The sequence below is a fragment of the Triticum aestivum genome, chromosome 2D (genome assembly GCF_018294505.1).
Source record: "Triticum aestivum cultivar Chinese Spring chromosome 2D, IWGSC CS RefSeq v2.1, whole genome shotgun sequence".
NCBI classification, from domain to species: domain Eukaryota; kingdom Viridiplantae; phylum Streptophyta; class Magnoliopsida; order Poales; family Poaceae; genus Triticum; species Triticum aestivum.
In genome coordinates this window covers 517,940,302-517,961,968 of record NC_057799.1, presented here as the reverse complement: position 1 = coordinate 517,961,968, position 21,667 = coordinate 517,940,302, and the positions used below count along the sequence as shown (strand labels likewise).

Sequence of the window (21,667 nt, the reverse complement as noted above, 5' to 3'; positions counted from 1 at the left end):
AGTTGACCAATGGCTGTGTTCTAACATTTTGCAGTCAGGACATCAGAAGTAATTTTATTTTATTTCGACAGGATGTAAAAATCGATGCTAGTTGCTGGCTTGACGCTGGTGGTTGTGTGACTTGTGTTAGCATAATGCAGTTTTTTTTTTTGCGAGAAAATTTCCGTTCTGTTAATGGCAGTACAACGAAAATCAGAAATAATAGAAATTACTTCATCAGATTCAAACACGTTAAGTTTGCCCATGTATTCTACAATCCAAATTTGTGCAGTGAAACAATTGGTGGTATAAGGTACCCTCTGTTTGCTATCTACAACAAAATCATTTTAAGGTGGCACTACATAATGTTCCACACACGTGAGGTGAACTTGAACATGGCGGTAACCTGTCAAGAACCTTAGCGAGTGTAAAGAGAAGTGAAGAAGACTATCTACAGCTGACCCCATGGCAAGTGCAGTTGGGTATCTCAAACAAACATAAAAAAGAGAGCTTTACAACTAGACGAAAAGCAACTGCATGTAGCTGTCTTCGCTATGATGAGCTCTTCTCGTTTTTCGTGGTTCGGAGCAGCTCTTTCGCCATCGACGAGAAGGATTGAGCGCCATGAGCCATGTCTGCGGACCGAAGATTAATGCCCTGCAGGAAGCACATTTGTAAATGTTAACGCCCTTTCAGGTTTGTGCAGAATGTTCTTTATAGTTGTCTTCCCTGACATTCATATGGAAATTGGAAAGTTTTGCAAAACATAGGGAAATTGGGAATGAGAGAATTTTTTTGTTAGGAAACTGAATTACGCGGTAGGTCCCGTACAAAGAGCAACATGGTAATAGAAATAGGCATAATACTATCAGTAGGGAAGCAAAATGATGTTTACCTCCAATTTTTTTATGTTCTCTTGCAGCTTGTTTCCAATCATTTTTGGAACACTGGTTGAGTCCTGTTCAGATCAACAATGAAGGAAAGGTAAGTGAATGCATCAACTAGTCACATTTCTTCCCTTGAGGGGAAATAACCTATTATGTTGTGACTATTCTATGCATTGCTAATACGATTCCATGCAGATGGTCATCAATCGTAGTAGATCAGCCTTTCTATGGACATAAATGTGCAGGTCATAATTTCAATGATATACTGGCGCTTCTATGCACTCACATCACTTGTTGCATATCCATACTTCATCTTTATCTGGTCAACTTGTCTAACTGATGGTTCATCTTCAGGCTTCTTATTTTCTGTATTCACCTTTTCTTCTGTTCTGGGCTTCAGTTTTCCTGCATATTAAACATTTGAACAACATATCACACTAAAATAGTTGAACTAGAGTGCTAATTTTGAAACGCCGCACCTTGGATTGAAAAGTTAATTACAAACATCTTAGTATAATACTTTTCTGACCTCTAAGAGCCTGGAGTCCCTTGCTGAATTTCTGTTTGCTTAGACCTGCGAAGTGCGGTCCTTTCTGCTTTTGTGTGTTGTCTTCAATGTCGATATCATCTTCAGAAAGAAACATATTAGAGTAAGTATACCCAGACAAAGTAATGATTCGTCTAAAAATTATTGTAATAAGGTGTTCTAAAAAGTGATAGGTGCCAGGCAGACGATATGGTAGTGGGGCTAGCGCCTAGGTGGGCTAGGCGGGAGAAGGCACCTAGGGCCTTTTAGAACTGTGAACAACTGAACATCGTATACCTATGTCTAGCTCAATATTTTCATCATCTTTCAGTGAACTGCTCCTCCTCGCAGATGGTGGAGTGAAGTTCGCTGATGAAAATATCGAGGCCAGTTCTTCAGATGTTGTTGCGATGAATTGTCCATTGCCATTTGCATCACTCTCGTTTGCCTTGCTCCCTTTAGTGTCTTTCATAATCATCCCAAATAAGCCCTGGAGATCTTCCATTATCAGAAAGAAAGATACACAGATGCCTCAACTGACCATAAGATTAATCAGTTACCTTTTTCTTTTCTTTGGGAGACTTAACCACATAGGAAGATTCTTCCCTGAGAGGGTGGTCTTTTCTGTATACCATATTAATATTGTCTACATGCCTGCGTACAAACCGCACGCTTAGATAACTATGTTAAAAATTGTAAGTTCAGCTCGAAATAAATAATGAAATCATTGTGCCCGCTATTTGACGATCATAATAGGGGCTCTAGAATGGCTCAATGGGTCTCTGGTAGTGCACTAAATTGCAAAGCTCCATTATTGGTAAACAAGGTCAACTATTCATCATTACCAAAGTTATAAACTAACCATGCTACCATACCTGTAGATGTCATCTTGACAGAGAGTAGAGAAAAAATATGTCTCCTCTCCCTTAATCTGTATAATCAAAGAAACTATTTATAAGTAAAAGCTACTTTTAAAATCATGAATAGAGCTATACTGAAGTTACTACAGAAGATGTCTCAAAAAGTAAAGTGATAGTGCAATCCATACCAAGATGATTTCTCCATCAGATGAACATGTTATGGAACTAGAGGAATTCAAGTTTTTTGAATGTACAAAACCTCGTAAAGAGGCTTCCTTCAGCAAGGATAAATCTGGGAGGGACCTGCAGTTTCATAAATACACTAGAATTCATCGACTTCATTTGAATGCCCTCGACCCCTCATGCAAAGTTTTCAACTCAGCTGTTATCTCACCTTGTTTCTACTTTTCCGTTGGAGAAGACTAGTACAATTCCAATTTCAGAAGAAGCACCATGGATAACAGATACAAAACAACAGCTACCGTTTAACTTTTTCTTATTAGTTATCTTCTTCATTCCCTGCACAAAGGAAAGCTCCATATGAACAACAACACTCACATAAAAACAGAACTTCTGAGATAACTGGAAATACAAATACCTGAATCGCATGGCTCAAGGAAAATAAGCGGATTGCATCTTCCGTGCAAAGCAACAGCAAAGATTCCCTCAATGCTGTATCATGGTTATCAGATCCTGGTGCTTCGTTTGGAGATAACTCTGGATGATGGCATTATGTGGCTTTAGAATGGCATAATAGTGCGGTAATAGTACCTTGAGAATGGGGTTGGTGGGTAGATATACAAAAAAAAGGATTATTATGCAAGATCATATAGCTCACCCAATGTCTGCAACAGAAGGGCTCTTGTGGGTCTGTTTGTCTGAACTGGGTTGGCATTCAAAAGTTTTCCAGTTTCTTCCTCGAGAATACAAATAGAAGAATCTTCCATTCCTACTATCAGAAGATCCTTATCGTACCCATTGTGGCTGTAGAGTTCAAATTGCAAGGAGGCAATTCCACCAGAGACACGACACTCAAGCTGTTTTTGATACAATATAGTAGCATCATCTACTTTGATAACTGATACCTGAAACATGTTTTTCCAGACATGTCACTTTCTTGGTTGAATAATGAGCTCAAATTTTGAGTTGAATAACCATATTTAACGAACTGCTTTCATGAGATAAATGATTGTGTGATAGTTCCATCTCTTTAAAATAATCGTCAACACAATAAATAACATACGTGACATGAGTCACTTCATATCAAGAATGGCGAACTGCAAAGTCTTCGAAGAAGTAACCACTATTTTGCTTAACAAGATACTAAAACTTGTTGAACTGTGAGTAATATTAACCATTTAACTTAAAAAATTTCTGTGAGATCGCATATCAAACACATATGATATTTAGTAGCTTTGAGTCTGTAATTTGACTATTGTAGACAGTGGTAAAATTTTAGTGCTACTATTTTGAAACTGTGATACTATGCTTTTATTGTGTTGATTAACGGTGCTTTGAGCCTAATAGTTCAGAAAATTGAGAACATTTTGCACAATGGACAAATTTCTTACAATTCCTTTTTCTGTCCCAACAGCAAAATGCTTCGAGTTAGAGATCATAGAAGTTGAGGTTACAGCTCCCTTGAGCTTTATACTTCTTGCATCGTAGTTATCCCCTTGCTTTCCTAACGAGTCACAAAAATTCTGGTTAACTAACATAGAGAAATTCCATAGACTTTGATATAAAAACATTATTAAAAAGATACATCAACTAGATGATAAGATCAGGCGCTACTGAACTGCTGACAGCCATTTATTAAGCTTATACCTCCTATATAAAATATATAAATTGTTTCTACTTGTGGACAACAAAATCAACCAAACATATATAACTCTTGAGAAACTCCACATTATACGCCTGTCCTTTCTTTTGAAATTAATGCAGCAAACTCCGCATCATCTCTTACTTTTAATTGAAGGTTCGCCTATGGAAACCCTATAAACAACCTTATTATGATAGTTTAGAACTCGGCGAGACAAGCCGCAAACTCATGCTTATTTACTGAAAGGAGGTGATCTTATACTCGGATAATCCAAACGTGATGAATGTATACTAACCATCCATTAGTTTAATGCGCCAAAAAATCACCGAATGTGCTAAAATTTAACTGGTAAATTGCAAAGTTTGCAGTAATATTATTGAAATTATTCTAGTGCAAACTCTTTCATAGAATCAACAACCAAGTTACTATATAGGTAGATGGAAGCACAATCCCTGAGCAAGTTAGTACCTTGTAAAATGGATAATATATTGTCGCTAGAGTCCTTTTTGAATGTGATTACGCGGACCTGGAAAGAAGAAATAAATTTCAATGCACTGGAAGTGTATTTAACACATAAACTAGAAACCACCTGGTAGCCGTGGAGTAGCTTACTGTTCCACCCTGATCCCCAGATATAAGAATGCTGGAGGACATATCAAACTGCAATGAAGTAATACGGGCTCGACTTGATGTATTGTCTTCATGCTGTGAAGTTATTAGATGGTTATTAGAATGAAGTTGAACACGGCAGTTCGTAAAGAATTCATAATTGTATAACACTTGGCAAAACAGTTGGGATTTGAAGCTACCTGCTGCTTTATCATAAAAATCTGCAGCAGAAGAGGACATGATGCATCCCAAAAGCTTATGGTTCCATCCATATGTCCAGTTATATAAAGATTCCTGGTTTTATGGATGTTGCTAAGACTTGCGGATATCTGACCTTTATCCTTCATTGAAAGCAGCCATGGATATTTGGAGGCCAATGTTGAAAAATAATCCTGTCCATTAAAAAGATGAAGCTGTCTGGTCAAAGAGTTCACAGTTGTTTGCAGGTATAATTTACAAATCTATACATGCCTCGTTAGCTGTTGCTGTACGGTCACTTGTGTAGAACTTTGCAACGTTGATGCCCGAATCACCATACGGTTGTTTCACAAATGAGTGGCTTGGAAGTGTTGGTGGTGATCTAGACTGAGATTGAAGAAGGTAGCGCTCAATTTCTGAATCATCGTATAAACAGATTTGACCAGATTTCAACAAGAGAACAAGAACAGTCTGTCTTTGCTTATTTGGGTCACTGAGGCCTGTAACAAACTCCATTCCTTGACAAGCTTCTGTGATGGGCAATACCATCTTTACTATTCGAGATTCACTCTCTTCATTCAGAATCAGGACCTGTGTCCAGAAAACACAAATGAAAGATTGAACGAAGATGCATTTCTCACTAAACAAAATATCAAGACATCTTATCCACGTGAACCAGCACTATATTCTTCAGAAAGAAATCGACCGTTCCAAGTTCAAATAATGCTTTGGACATGGATCTTTTGTCTGGTTGCTGGAAAAATGACACCCAATCCGTTGCCCTTTGGGTGAGCATTTACTTTGAGTACCCATAATTTTTTATTTGTTCAAGTCAGTCCCAAAACCAGTAGATCATCCAGTCTAATTCGGTCTGTTACCAATCGATACGCTTCTTAAAACCCTAGAAAATGTAATACTGAGAAGCAAAATCATACAACCTGAATTTCGTATTCAAAAGGGCCAGAGGCCAGAGAAAATCGGTATCTGACAACCTGATAGTTATTTAGTGATAGTCCTGGCAGACAGATATGATGAAATTTACTGCTCCAATTATTTGCAATCAGCTAAAGTTTGCTAAGATATGATGTGAAATAACTAAAATGTCATTTGGGATAACAATATCCATATGGAAAGCATGCACTTGAAAAGTATGGCAGAAAATCAGGAACATCATAAAAACCACTGTGAAAATATTTCAGTGTTTCTACCTGATATAGGTATGCATGTTCGCTGAATCCATTAATATACAAGCGTCCAGACTTTCCATCAGAAGGAACCCATCTCAAAGAGATTATTGGCACCTTGTCTAGCTTGTATCCAAGGTTAAGCCTCTGAAGTGGTAGATTCGGATTACTCGAAGATGAGGAATTTTCTGCACTGAAAATATCAGGAATAGCCCAAAGGTAGATATCACCACTGTCATATCCAATAGCAACTTTGCTTCCCTTGGAACAAGCCCAGCATGACGATGTCACATTTTTCTCCTCCTGGTGCGATTGTTGTTGCGTAGTTCTACCGGATACGAATACCACTCTGCTTGCCTTAATATCCCATAAGGTCATGACACCATCTCTGAATATAATGAGCAACCTGAGAGGAAGAGTGCGACTTAATCAGACATTTCACTATGCTTACGGAGGGCTATGAATTATATGGAAGATCAACACGAATATGACATGGCTCAAAAGCTGCAATTATTCGTGCCAAACCATGGTAATGAGAAGAGACCCACCTGTTAGATTCAGCCAAAGGCTGCGGCGATACAAATGCGACATCTACCCCATTACCACCATTTGCCGTGGAACCTTCAATAACAGATCAAAGTGAGTCAAAATTTGAATTTAATTTTCCAATTACAATGGCTCTTATTGATTGGCATCAGTACTGCTGTTGTGAAGTTTCTTTCTGAATATTTACAAAATATCTGAATAGGGACGATATTTTACATATAACTGCAAACTGAATAAACTTTTTTGAAGAAGAATAAACAAAGTTGGGTATGCAGCTAGCCTTAAGAAAAGTGAGTATGCAACATATACATTGATATTCTAGGGACGGCTTATCTTTCCTGATTTGGTTTGCTGCTTTTTTGGTTCGTTACGATTCTAGTTCTTTTCCGATAGTTTCGTTCTGTTCTGGCGTTTTGGCCTTTGTCTTGGTGCTTTTTCCCTAATACAAAGTGACACGCATTTTGATGCGTGTTCAAGGAAAGAAAAAAAAAGACAGCATACCATAGGACTCAGCAAAAGGAATGCAATATGGCAGGTCAACTAGACACCGCTGACCCAAGTCAAGCTTGAACAAGGACACATTTCCAAAACTATCTCCTGCATATCTGCGCAACCCAGAATTCTCGTTAGCACATTTAACCCATCAAGATCCATGCCGTAGCACTAGTACATTCAGTAACCATCACTTACATGTAGAAACTCTTCTGCAGCACTGTAAACGCGGTTATTTGCTTCTCAAAGGGATGCAGATAACACAGCCTCTTCGTGTCGATGTCCCAGACCTGCAAACAATGCCTTTTCCGAATCAACAACGCATGGAGAAAGAAGAGCACATTTAGTGAATGGACCAAGATGATGCGTGGGAGGAATAGACGTGCCTCGATCTGGTTCTGAGTGTTCACGCTCAGGAGAACCCCTTGGCCATCGGCGAACTGAAAGTGAGCGTCGAATTCAGTCACATCGATCCAGGTTCAGCAATGAAGCACTGGACACGGAAAGCAACGGGATTGGAAGCGGGTGGCGACTGGTACCTGCATGAACTTGGAGGGGATGGGGGAGGGGGACTGGAGCAGCGCCTGCGTGTTGTCGCGGCCGAGCAGCTTGATCTGCCCATTCCTGCAGGCGCGCGACGCAGCAGAGGGCGTCAGCGACGGCGGGGAGAGGTGGGTGGGCGGCGCGTCCGTCGGAACTCGGAATGGAAGCAGCAAGCAAGCGGGTGGGGTTTGGGAGCTGTCGGTGTCGGTGGGTTACCTGGTGGCGACGGCGAGGACGTGGAGGAGGGGGTCGTAGGCGAGGAGGGCGGCGTCGGCGGGGACGCCGTAGTGGAAGGCCAGCCGCGGGCTCACGTCCTCGGCGCGCAGCCCGCCGATGCCGCCGCTGTGTTGCTGCGAGGAAGTAAAACAAGGATTAGAAGCATACGAAAAATGGGACGCAGCTGCTTCCGTAGCATAGTGGTATTGCGTTCGCTTCGTAAGCGAAAGGCCGCGAGTTCGATCCTCGCCGGGAGCTGAATTTTTGTTCAAATATTTCATTTTCTCACCCTATTTTGTCCTTATTGCACCCTAAAATATCACTTTCAAACTTGAAATGTTTATCTCTGAGAAAAATAATAAACGAAGGAAAAGGACGAGATATGTCCTGGCTCCTACTTGATGTAAGTCCATCTACTACGTGTCAGGGTGTCCTGATCCCCCGGCCCATGAGCTCAGCCGGCCAAGCACATGGCACAGTCACATCGAAATGAGCACGTAACAGCATCATCATCTTAACTTTTGCACGATCTAATAAACGGCCAGGTGGCGTGATCTAATTAGCGCCAAAGAATCATGATGCCAACGGATTGGCACACGCGTCAGGCTAGTGCAATTTCAAAATAAGATTCATGTCCTAACTTAATCTGAAGCATTTCACAATTCCCAGTTTTTTAAGATCATCAAAAATCTTTTTCGAGAGTGAATCATCACAAATCTCAAGTTTGTACTAGCGCGTTGCTGTCCGTGCATGGCCTACTAGAGGATCATTTTGTTTATCCACTTTGTTGCACGTTCCTCAGTTGCCCTACTATGAAGTTACTAATACTTTTTTTCCCCTTAAAAAAGGGAAAATCACGCACCATCATGTCCCTGTCTTTAGCAAGAGTGGCCTGTCAAAAATGAACCCTACATGCCTACTACTGTAATTCTGCAGAGAGTCAAGGCTTATGACGCAGATCATATTTTGGAAACGGCACGATATGAAAGAGTGGCCAAAGCCAGATACTGAAATCGACAGCCGCGACTGAACAACGCCCGCTGTAGAACAGTCGTCGGTGACTGCAGGCCAAAGCCGGCATGCATTGCCTACGGTGAACCCAATCATATACGTACTAGTACACTACGTATATAAGAATAAGCGAATCTCGTTGTCTCGCTGATCTCGAAGAACCGGCCTACTATAGGATATTTTATCTTGAACTCCCACATATTGTAATCCATCCAATCTATGCGTCGAACTTGGTCAATCTATCAAAATTTCTTATCCGTCTCGATCGCCTTATTTTACCTCTGTACTACTAGCTGTGCCACGCCACTGAGACTGGGTAGAATCATTTCCGCAGCGACTAAACAATGCGTCCTTTGCTTGGACGACATTAATGAGGTCACATGGACTTCCAGAGCCGCCTTAAATTTCCGAATGGTAGATGAGTGCATGGCATTTGTGGGTGTGGGTGTTTCAAATTTGAACGGAGCTCGGATCGAAACAAGGACGCGAGCGCGACACTCCGTCTCTGACGAGGCAGGGCGACATTGGGCGACGGCGTCCACGAGGCAACATTCTTTTCTTGCTCCCACGGCGAAAATAAGGAAATGAGCAGAAAGTGACATTTTCCGCAGGAAGGATTACGTGCGAATTCGGTCGGTGGAGAAGGGGAGGAGTGACACCAACAACTACTCCCCAATCAGGAAAAGAAAAGAGACCATTCTAGGATTGCCCACCGTCGAATCTCATCTACATGTTCTAGCAAAATTGTCTTAATCTCTACTCCCTACTACACAGAATCGACCAAGAACAAGGAAGCTGATAAATCGGAGTGGTAGTAAAATGGCAGCAGAGAGCATTGGACCGGATTGGATCGAGCGAGCGAGCGAGAGAGAGAGGTTATATACCTTCTTGGAGGCCTTCTCCACGAGCTTCTTGACGAACATGGCCGATCCACGGCGACCAAGGCAGAATCCAACCAAGAATCCACTCGCAGGTAAATCAGGATCGACGCCTCTCTTCTGTACTTGAAGCAGCAGCGGTTGTCAACTTGGGCGTCAGGAACAGCAGGAGGGAATGAATCGGGGAAACCAAGGACGAAACCGTCGATGAAGGCAGGGAGGAAGAAGAGGAAGAAGGGGGTGTCAGACGGACAGGGGAGGAAGAGGAGTTTTGTGTTGGGAGGGCAGTTAAGGATTAGGTCGAGATCGATGCTACAGACACTGTCGAGTGAGAGAGCGGAGGGGGGTTTAAAAAGGAAGGAGCCAGCCAGGGACCGCAAACGGACGCGGAATAATAATCCCGGGTTCCCGGTTCAACGATGGGCCAGGGCGTGATCCCGGTACGTGCACTTGGCATCGCCTCGGCGCAACCGAGAAATAATGAAATCTCAAGACGTGCCTTTTCCCTTCAACCACCTTCGTTCATGCTGTCAGCAGAGGAAGGGTAACGTGGCAGCGAGGCGACTCGCGGCGAACGGATCGGTCCAGTCGGTGTGGGGGTGCCGGCCGGTCCTCCGCATATGGAATGTACTGAAGAAGGAAGAGGCAGGCAGCGCCAAGGATGGAAAGGAGAGCTGGGCATGGGCATGGCGTTACTACTAGTTGCTTGTTTTGGAGAGGACACCTTCTTGGGCGTTGATGGCATGGCCTGGATTCTGGAGAGGCCATAAGTGGTGTGCTTATCTGCCCTATCCTATTTTGCCGAGTACCAAACGCTTGCTAAATTCAGGGATGTGGTAGTAACCGGTTGCAGATTCAGGGATTGTGGTGGAGATGATCGGATGGGATGGGTGGTGGTGTGTGGGACAGAGAACCCACCGTCCACGGATGGTCGGTGCCAGCAAGGTCGGGAATAGTAGTATTGGACGGTTTCTGTGTTTTGAGGTGTGCTTGCCAGGTGTCAACACGCTAGAGGAACGGACAACGAAGGAATGAGGGTGTAGGCCACACCTACGTGAGATTGAGGTTAAGGCCCCACCCCATATGGTCCGGCCGTGCCCATTTGAGATAAACGGATACAAATCGCGGCACAACGCGCAGGAGCAAACAGACAAACGTCTACTTTTTGTCTGCTTTCAACAAATTCCCAGCTCAAATTTGGGCCGAGTTTGCGTCAAAATAGACAACGCGCGGACCGGCAGGACGCGTGCCCTTGTCCTCCCCTGGCCCACCCGTCGGGGACACAACCCCCTTTTCTCTTCCCCCTCCCCCCCCGACGATGACATGTATCTGGGGTAGGGTCCTAGGCCTGACCTACATACCCTACCCAAGGACACCACATACAAGAATTCAAGGCCTACAAAGTTAGGAAGGAGTCACCGAGTGGAATGCCTGCAGCCTACAAGTCACTCGGACGAAGGATCCACTCGAAAGCCTCACCATCACTCGACCATCTCTACCCACTCGGAGTACCAAGCGTCACTCGGCGGAAGAAGACCGAGAGTCACCCTGAGACAGAAACAGTCAGACGATCAGTTCACCACCATAAAGAACATCTAACGCTGGCGTTACCTGTAACGCCCACATCCTTTAACCTCTCCATTGAACCCTTGAGTAACGGGGCATTCATGAGGGGCCAGCGGACTCTATATAAGCCACCCCTCCACCCTTACACAAGAGTTCGCACCTCTTGTACCACAACACTCCAGATAAATAGGCTCCCGCAGCACCGAGACGTAGGGTCTTTACCTCCTTCCGAGAGGGGCATGAACTCGTAAATCCGAGTGTACAACCATACCGTAGCTAGACTCTGCCCTCCTATACGTACCCCTATACTCTATTGTCAGATCTGTTCCCACGACAGTTGGCGCCCACCTTGGGGCAGGTGTCTAGGCGACTTCCAGCGTGGTTGCGTTTTTCAACATCTTCACCATGGTTTCTGGCGGCGGACTGTCCTGGGTCGCGAGATCCGTCTCGGCGCTCTCAGCTTCGTCGCCGATGATTCGGCGTGGCTCCAAGAAGCCCCTTTGGACGTCGAGGCGCTCCCTATTTGCGGGGCGGCGCACTTCCGCGCAGGCTCCTGTGGCGTCCTCCTCCGGCAACCGTTGACTCAGTATCAGTCGGCCCTGACGGCGTTTTCCCTTCCCGCTGCTCGCCGTCGCAAGCGATCCGGTCGCTCTCGGCTCGAGCGGTGGGTTAGGCATGCGTTGGCTCGTCAGTCATCCGCTCAGCAGATCACGACAACCGAGCCCGACGAATCCCTCTACAATTTGATCGATCCGTTGTCAGATCACTCAGATGTTCCTTCCGAGCGCGAGAGCAGCGACCCGGCGGCGAAAGTACTTATGGTCGGCTCTCAGCATAGCCTGCCAGGGTATTCCCGCGATGTGGCTGGGGGCAATGGTCCGTCACATACCAACGACGAGTATTACCCGCAATCCCTCACCACTCAACAGAGAGAAGAACTACTGCACATGAATGAGCGAGTCCTTCGGACTCCCATCATCGACGCGACCACCGAGGCCCAGGCTTTGGAAGCGGTGCGCATAGCCACTTTGGATGAACGCACGCATCTCGAGGTGCTCCAGAAATCACTCGACGACCGCTCTCGCAGGCAACCCTCAAGCTCCAATCGATGGCAACGACAACTGTTCCCGAGTGGATCGCAAAATGAGTATCAGGTACTCCACACTCCAATTCAGAACTTAGCAGCAGCTGCACGGATTGCAGATTCCATCCAGCCGTCCCGATTCGAAGCTGGAGAAGGTCTTCGGTAGATCCGAACGCTACTCACAGCGGCTGGGGAATAGAATTCGGTCGTTTCCCATTCGCACGACAGAATTCATAGCAGGTCTGTCAGAGCAGACACAGTTCAGTCAGCCCACAACCCGAGATCGCCTCCGCAGCGTGAAGATCGCGGTTACCACCAGGATCAGTACCTGGATCAAGGCCACGGTCAGTTTGCTCCTCAACATCACCGTGACGACGCCCCCTCCGAGGGGTGATTCGTACGCGCCCCGGCGGTACGATGCCATGCACCCATACGACGATGAGCGGAGAGAACCAGTCGATCCCCGAGATCCAGGGTTCAACGCGAGGTCACTCCTCTTGCATAATCTAGTCGATAGTGGCAGAGCTCACCAAGAGAGCTTGGACAGAGATCGTCCGAGTGGAAGTGGCGTGTACATCTCTGGGCTTGAGTGTTTCAGCAGGGCCATATGGGCCGCAGAGATACCACCCAACTTCAGGTTAGCCATGGGAGTTAACAGGTTCACTGGCGAGTCGAAGCCAGAGACGTGGTTGGAAGATTACCGAGTGGCAGTGCAGATTGGCGGAGGCAATGATTATGTCGCCATGAAAAACATTTGCCCTTGATGCTAGAAGGGTCGGCCCGGGCGTGGTTGAACCAGTTGGCTCCTGCTAGCATATACTGCTGGGAATACCTAGCTCGAGTGTTCATCAAAACATTTGAAGGCACGTGCAAGCATCCCACCGGGTTGACTGAATTACAACACTGCGTCTGCGTTCAGAAGCCGAATGAAACTCTGAGAGATTACATACAATGCTGGACCACACTTCACCATGTGGTTGAGAATGTCACCGAGCATCAGGCAGTTTGTGCTTTCAAGGCTGGTGTCAGATACAGAGAACTCATCTTGAAGTTTGTTCGGTCTGGGACCTTGACCATGAGCAGAATGATGGAGATAGCCACTCGGTACGCGAATGGCGAGGAAGAAGACCGTCCCCGCAACGGCAACGAAAAAGCTGGTGATCCTGACCCTGGCCGTTCGTCTGTTCGTTTGTTTTAACGAACGTTGTTCGCCGTTTGGGTTCAGACAGCAAACGTTCGTTCGTTAGTCTTTTCTTTTTATTTTATTTTTGGCCAGGGACCTATCCGCGATTATTTTTATCATAGATTAGCCCATGATGTTCAAACCCTCGCCGTTTCTAAACCGTTTGTCCAAATCCAGTGAAACCAATTCCAAAATCTTCGTCTTGAGCCCCTCTTTCTGTTTAATCAACTTGTACAAGGTTTTGACAAGTTAAAATTTGGTTTCAAGTAGATTTGATTTCGAAGTTCTTTTGTTCGTAGTTTCAGTTCTGTAGCTCCGATTCGATTGATTCTTTTTGCAGATCGAATCTCTTTAGTTGGAATTTCATATTTGATCTTCTTATTTGAGTTTTACCCGTGCATCATTGCTTGAGTGCTTATGTATGCTATTGTTTGTTTGCGATAGAATTCCCGGAGTGCGAAGCGTGCTACTACGAGTCTCTAGGGTTTGCGGATCGTCAGCAAGGCAAGTAACACATTGATCATACCCCTTTATTACCCAGTTTTTATGCATTATCTCAACCCCTCAAACATTGCATTAGTATGATCTCTTAACATGTGGGTTTGGGAAGTAGATGATGAGGTAGAACCTATTGCCCTTTTATTATCAAACCCTTGGGAGTTACTTATATGTTATGCTTATATTGCCATGCTATGCTCGTAGACATGGATTAGGTTTGAGTGTATCCATGACAGATGTGAGATTGTTAATTAATGGTTAACTTAAGGTGTTCACTTAAATACACATCTGGGTGGATTGGTTGCGGGCACCTGGAGAATCCAGTGTTGTCCTAGGATATCCCGGAGTACCCGTGTGATCATCCTATGGTTCTCCACCAGGCTCAAAGGGATCATAAGATTATTCATGATAGAAACTTCCGTGTGCAGCCACAAGCTATTATGGGCTCTAGCATAGTTGAGTATGTTGCATGACCTCTTTCAGTGGTGGGCTAGCAGATGTAGGGGAAAGTAGGTGTAACTGTCCACCCAGAGTAAAGAGTTAATGTTTCTAAAAGACCGTGTCTCGGTCATCCGTTTCTCAAACACCATGTAGTGCGAGAAATCCAACGGAGGAGATCGAGTCTTGTGGGGAAAAGTGCGCAAACCTCTGCACAGTGTACAAACTAATCATGGTTAGCCGTGTCCCGGTTATGGACATCTTGAGTATCTGGTTCTTGGATTATCATGTTGATCTCATCACTCTAAATTAATTTGTTGGGTTATTAATACTGCTTAATTGGGATTGAGTTGGAGGAACCTTCTCAATGTTTAACAACTACCATGATAGTTAAACAAATTATATTCCTTTGTTGTAGGGAAAAATTGGCTTTTTGCAAAACATTGTAACCATAGAGCCTCCTGTTGGGGAACGTAGTAATTTCAAAAAATTTCCTACGCACACGCAAGATCATGGTGATGCATATCAACGAGAGGGGAGAGTGTTGTCCATGTACCCTCGTAGACCGAAAGCAGAAGCGTTATGACAACGCGGTTGATGTAGTCGTACGTCTTCACGATCCGACCGATCCAAGTACCAAATGCACAGCACCTCCGGGTTCAGCACATGTTCAGCTCGATGACGTCCCTCGAACTCACGATCCAACAGAGCTTCGAGGGAGAGTTCCGTCAGCACGACGGTGTGATGACGGTGATGATGATGCTATCGACGCAGGGCTTCGCCTAAGCACCGCTACGATATGACCGAGGTGGATTATGGTGGAGGGGGGCACCGCACACGGCTAAAAAGATCAACTGATCAACTTCTGTGTGTCTATGGGGTGCCCCCTCCCCCGTATATAAAGGAGTGGAGGAGGGGGAGGGTCCGGCCCTCCTAGGCGCACCCCAAGGGGAGTCCTACTCCCACTGGGAGTAGGACTCCAACCCTTCCAAGAGTAGGAGTAGGAGAGAGGGAAGGAGGAGAGAGGGGGAAGGAAAGGGGGGCGGCGCCCCCCCCTCCTTGTCCAATTCAGACTAGAGGGGGAGGGGGCGAGCGGCCTGCCCTGGCCGCCCCTCCTCTTCTCCACTAAGGCCCAATAGGCCCATTACACTCCCCGGGGGGTTCAAGTAACCCCCAGGTACTCCGGTATTTGTCCGAACTTGCCCGGAACCCTTCCGAAGTCCAAACATAGTCATATATCGATCTTTATGTCTCGACCATTTCAAGACTCCTCGTCATGTCCGTGATCATATCCGGGACTCCGAACTACCTTTGGTACATCAAAACACATAAAATCATATTACCAATCGTCACCGAACGTTAAGCGTGCGGACCCTACGGGTTCGAGAACTATGTAGACATGACCGAGACTCGTCTCCGGTCAATAACCAATAGCGGAACCTGGATGCTCATATTGGCCCTACATATTCTACGAAGATCTTTATCGGTCAAAGCGCACAACAACATACGTTGTTCCCTTTGTCATCGGTATGTTAATTGCTCGAGATTCGATCGTCGGTATCTCAATACCTAGTTCAATCTCGTTACTGGCAAGTCTCTTTACTCATTCCGTAATACATCATCCTGCAACTAACTCATTAGTTGCATTGCTTGCAAGGCTTATAGTGATGTGCATTACCGAGAGGGCCCAGAGATACCTCTTCGACAATCGGAGTGACAAATCCTAATCTCGATCTATGCCAACTCAACAAATACCATCGGAGGCACCTGTAGAGCACCTTTATAATCACCCAGTTACGTTGTGACGTTTGGTAGCACACAAAGTGTTCCTCCGGTATTCGGGAGTTGCATAATCTCATAATCATAGGAACATGTATAAGTCATGAAGAAAGCAATAGCAATATACTAAACGATCGAATGCTAAGCTAACGGAATGGGTCAAGTCAATCACATCATTCTCTAATGATGTGATCCCGTTAATGAAATGACAATTCATGTCTATGGCCAGGAAACTTAACCATCTTTGATTCAACGAGCTAGTCAAGTAGAGGCCTACTAGTGACACTCTGTTTGTCTATGTATTCACATATGTACTAAGTTTTCGGTTAATACAATTCTAGCATGAATAATAAACATTTATCATGATATAAGGAAATATAAATAACAACTTTATTATTGCCTCTAGGGCATATTTCCTTCAGTCTCCAACTTGCACTAGAGTAAATAATCTAGATTACATAGTAATGATTCTAACACCCATGGAGTCTTGGTGCTGATCATGTTTTGTTCATGAGAGAGGCTTAGTCAACGGGTCTGCAACATTCGGATATGTATGTATCTTGCAAATCTCTATGTCTCCCTCCTTGACTTGATCACAGATGGAATTGAAGCTTCTCTTGATGTGCTTGGTTCTCTTGTGAAATCTGGATTCCTTTGTCAAGGCAATTGCACCAGTATTGTCACAAAAGATTTTCATTGGACCCGATGCACTAGGTATGACACCTAGATCGGATATGAACTCCTTCATTTGCTGCTTCCGAAGCAGCTATGTACTCCGCTTCACACGTAGATCCCGCCATGACGCTTTGCTTAGAACTGCACCAACTGACAGCTCCACCGTTCAATATAAATACGTATCCGGTTTGTGACTTAGAGTCATCCAGATCAGTGTCAAAGCTTGCATCAACGTAACCATTTACGACGAGCTCTTTGTCACCTCCATAAGCGAGAAACATATCCTTAGTCCTTTTCAGGTATTTCAGGATGCTCTTCATCGCTGTCCAGTGATCCGCTCCTGGATTACTTTGGTGCCTCCCTGCTAAGCTAATAGCAAGGCACACATCAGGTCTGGTACACAGCATTGCATACATGATAGAGCCTATGGCTGAAGCATAGGGAACATCTTTCATTTTCTCTCTATCTTCTGCAGTGGTCGGGCATTGAGTCTGACTCAACTTCACACCTTGTAACACAGGTAAGAACCCTTTCTTTGCTTGATCCATTTTGAACTTCTTCAAAACTTTATCAAGGTATGTGCTTTGTGAAAGCAATTAAGTAGGTGTAACTATCCACCCAGAGTAAAGAGTTAATGTTTTTGAAAGACTGTGTCTCGGTCATCCGTTTCTCAAACACCATGTAGTGCGAGAAATCCAACGGAGGAGATCGAGTCTTGTGGGGAAAAGTGCGCAGACCTCTGCAGAGTGTAGAAACTAATCATGGTTAGTCGTGTCCCCGGTTATGGACATCTTGAGTATCTGGTTCTTGGATTATCATGTTGATCTCATCACTCTAAATTAATTTGTTGGGTTATTAATACTGCTTACTTGGGATTGAGTTGGAGGAACCTTCTCAATGTTTAACAACTACCATGATAGTTAAACAAATTATATTCCTTTGTTGTAGGAAAAAATTGGCTTTTCGCAAAACATTGTAACTATAGAGCCTCCACCAGCCATATATGAATGTAGTAATAGCTTTTATTCTGTTCATTGCTCTACTGTGTTACATTGCCAGCATATTCCATGTGCTGACCCGTTTCGGGCTGCAACATATCATGTTGCAGACTTTTCAGACGAAGAGTAAGGTGTGCTAGATCGTTGTCGTGCACTCAGCTATGCCGTTGGAGTTGATGGACTCACATTATCTTCCAAGCCTTCCGCTGTTTTCTTATTGAGATGGCCTTAAGCAATATTTATTGTAACAAGTTCTCTCTTGAGACTATCGATGTAATAAGTGTGTGATTGCTACTCTATTATAAATCCATTCAAGCACTGTGTGTGTCAGCATTACCGATCCATGGACGACACTTATGCACAGAGATTTGACCGTCTGAGGCCGGATCGCTACACGTTCGTATCCAGTTTCAACTAATTTTGGACCGTGCTAGCGGGAAGGTCATGCGAGATTGTGTACACGGGGCACGCGTCAGCAGTTAATAACTGGTGTGAAGTCCACCCCCAAAAAAAGACAATAACTCGGGATGATGCGCCGATAACTTGGACGTTCACATGGGCGCGGCCAGTCGTACGGGTGTAGAGGCGCGTTCACAAAAAAGGGATCAAACGCTCAGCCTATGTATTTCTCGTGTAAATAGATAATTTAGTGCCATTGGTTATTTACTTTAAACATAATGCATTGACGTGTTAGTGTAAAGGTGCACAAAAAGAAATGGATATTGTAGTCCCACAAAAGAAATGGATATTGTAGTCCGCTACTTAAAAGTGTTACCTCATATGATTACATAGCCTCCATTTCATAAATTGCATACCCGTGAATTCATATATGAATATTACATATATTACTTCATAATAGAACCTTAAATCATCCAAGACTAATGAAGTTGAATGCAATAGTAACAATGGTGCATGTACATGATAGCTACATTGGTTGTTTGAAGAAACATCAATGTAACTTTGGCATGCACAATTGAAAAGGTTTATTTAGATAGAAAAAAATGTGATATGTGAGTGTCCAATCTTTATAGCGTTGAATCAATATTGTACCTTTGGCCACGATACAAAGTAGATATTGATTTATGTTCAAGCGATGCACGTCCACGATCGCTAGATAGTGATACGTGAATGAATTGTGCAATCTCTCTCACACGCATACATTTATCATTTCCCCGTGGGCATCAGAATCACACACGCACACTTCATGTATTTCTCTCCCTCCATCAAGGTTAGAATTCGTCTTTCTACTCCATCCTTCAAGTCTCTCACACAGAAACACACACGCTCTCTCTGTCGAACATGCCCACCCCTTTAATTCCGCCCACCCACAACCACTAATGTCTCAAAGGATAATTATGTCTCTCACACATATGCCTAAGGTTAACTCGAGTTCCGGAACCATATGAATACATACAATGGGATTCTAGCAGAGCACCTTTTGTTTTGAGTTTTCGCTCTCTCTCTCTCTCTCTCTCACACACACACACACATGCGCGCGCGCGTAGACATTGTTTATCACTTCATTTTTTCCGGCACTTGCATGCACACCGTTTGTTTATCTCTGTGATGCTTTAAGTATGCCTCACACACATCCTATCTACCTATCCCTTAATATAGATATGGGTCACACAAACTCCTTCTCCCTACTAGCAAGATGCCCAGCGTTGCACGGAACATCAAGATGCATTTGTATGAGTAGTTTATCTTGTGGGAGAAAAGGATGAACGAGGGAATGCCTTATTTGCAAATGTGGAGAGGGGCGTGGGTATCTTTTTGCAAAATTGCCATAGTTTCCTTCCTACCCGTCAGATATAATTCGGATGGCCTATATTGCAGGATGGCAGGAACACCATCATCACCAACTCTATTTTTTATAAGAGTAGAGGTATGTAAGTGTCACTGCCCCCCCACCCACCCACACACTTCCCGACACCGAAGGAGTAGGGTGACACCTCAATCTTGATACTAATCTATCGACTGGCTACTCTATCAAACACACACACACACAAACACACACACACACACAGACACACACACACTACCCGACACCGAAGGAGTAGGGTGGCACCTCGATCTTGATAGTAATCTATCTACTCCTCTTTCAAACACACACAGATACACACACACTCGCTAGTTGTGCCTCTGTGCTTACCGCACGCACTCTTGATACGTCTTTCTCTCCCTCCCCTTCCCCTTCCCCATCCCCCAACCCCAACAATGACAGCAGAAGGGTGACAACTCGATCTGATCTTAATCTGGCAATTGGTTTCTCTCTCAAACATTGTGTCTGTGTGCCTCACTCAGACACACTTGATATGTCTTTTTCTCCATAGCCCCCTCGATATGTAGACTTCTCGCGCGCGCACAGCTGTAGTGACGATGACGCTGAACCCAATGTGCCTTGTTTTCACCGGCCTCATGTGATAGTTTTCACCCTGTTTTCTGTTAATTAACAAGACAACCTTTTCTTTGTTACTACTAGTGAATCTGAAATCATTCGGGGCAGACATATAATATATCACTTCAACCCAATTATCGCAGTAACTATTTTAAAAGGAACTAGCTAGATGCCCGTGCGTTGCACGGAACATCAAGATGCATTTGTATGAGTAGTTTATCTTGTGAGAGACTAGCAAGATGCCCATGCGTTGCACGGAACATCAAGATGCATTTATATGAGTAGTTTATCTTGTCAGAGAAAAGGATGAACGAGGGAAGGCCTTATTTGCAAATGTGGAGAGGGGTGTGGGTATCTTTTTGCAAAATCGCCATAGTTTCCTTCCTATCCGTCAGATATAAGTCGGACGGCCTATATTGCAGGATGGCAGGCACACCATCATCACCAACTCTATTTTTTTTATCTCTACTCCTATAAAAGACTCAGTTGGTGATGATGGTGTGTCTGCCATCGGTCATTTCTGACCATCAGATCTACATCTAACGACTATGATGTAAGTCGTGGCATTTCTGCAACAAGATCCCACTTCTCTGCTCCAATTTGCAGAAACCCCTTAGTATCTTGAAACCAACCACATCCCTCCCCCACCTCATCAAAATAGCCATAAGGAATATATTTTGAGTGAAACCTAATACGAGTATATTTTTAGTGATATATACACCAAACTAGAGTGTTTTTCTTCAAGTTTGTGAACATGTATTATTCTATTTTGGATCCGTTGCAACGCACGGGCACATCGCTAGTAAGAGTAGAGAAAAGGATGAATGACGGGAGGCCTTATTTGCAAACGTGGAGAGGGGTGTGGGTATCTTTTTGCAAAATTGCCATAGTTTCCTTCCTATCCGTTAGATATAAATCCGACGACCTATATTGCAGGATGGCACGCACACCATCCACTAGAAAAAAAGACACATCCATGACATTTTGGGCCGAACAATTTTTTTCTGTCATACTTATGACACTTCTATGACAATAATTGTGACAAAACACGGTATCATCATATATGTGGTTGGGTCCTACTTCTATGACAAAAAATCATGAAATAAAATGGGCTTTTCGTCCTGGGCGGGCCAGAGACGCAGCTGCATGACATTCTTTGGGCCGTCCATGACGGAAAAAACCGTGGTAGAAGCGAGGGCAAGGAAAATATCGGGGTGTTCCCGGTTACGGTGGGTGGTCGGGGCCGAGCGATGCGCGTTTCTCTCGTACACGCACACGCGTGAGTGCGAGGCGTTGG

The 21,667-nt window shown here is 44.4% G+C and overlaps 1 protein-coding gene and 1 non-coding gene across 3 annotated transcripts; one reads left to right on the top strand and one right to left on the bottom strand.

Moving 5' to 3' along the window:
- Positions 1-208: 208 nt before the first annotated feature.
- Positions 209-10,083, bottom strand: LOC123054163 (uncharacterized). 2 transcript variants are annotated; one of them, XM_044477865.1, is made up of 24 exons: positions 9,758-10,083; positions 7,863-7,996; positions 7,643-7,727; positions 7,490-7,543; positions 7,302-7,393; positions 7,113-7,216; positions 6,614-6,686; positions 6,090-6,471; positions 5,155-5,472; positions 4,884-5,075; positions 4,687-4,779; positions 4,543-4,600; positions 3,824-3,936; positions 3,091-3,337; positions 2,851-2,969; positions 2,647-2,771; positions 2,441-2,555; positions 2,268-2,323; positions 1,953-2,046; positions 1,690-1,882; positions 1,396-1,494; positions 1,153-1,271; positions 875-937; positions 209-636 (listed from the first exon to the last, which is right to left on the bottom strand). In XM_044477865.1, exons 1-24 carry the CDS (start codon positions 9,794-9,796, stop codon positions 532-534), a joined length of 3,072 nt encoding a protein of 1,023 aa, XP_044333800.1. In that variant the 5' UTR covers positions 9,797-10,083; the 3' UTR covers positions 209-531. The 2 variants fall into 2 exon arrangements, with proteins under 2 accessions (XP_044333800.1, XP_044333801.1); XM_044477866.1 differs by having other exon boundaries at positions 7,863-7,993.
- Positions 8,049-8,120, top strand: TRNAT-CGU (transfer RNA threonine (anticodon CGU)). The gene has a single exon. It is a non-coding gene; the product is annotated as a tRNA-Thr (tRNA).
- Positions 10,084-21,667: the final 11,584 nt, after the last annotated feature.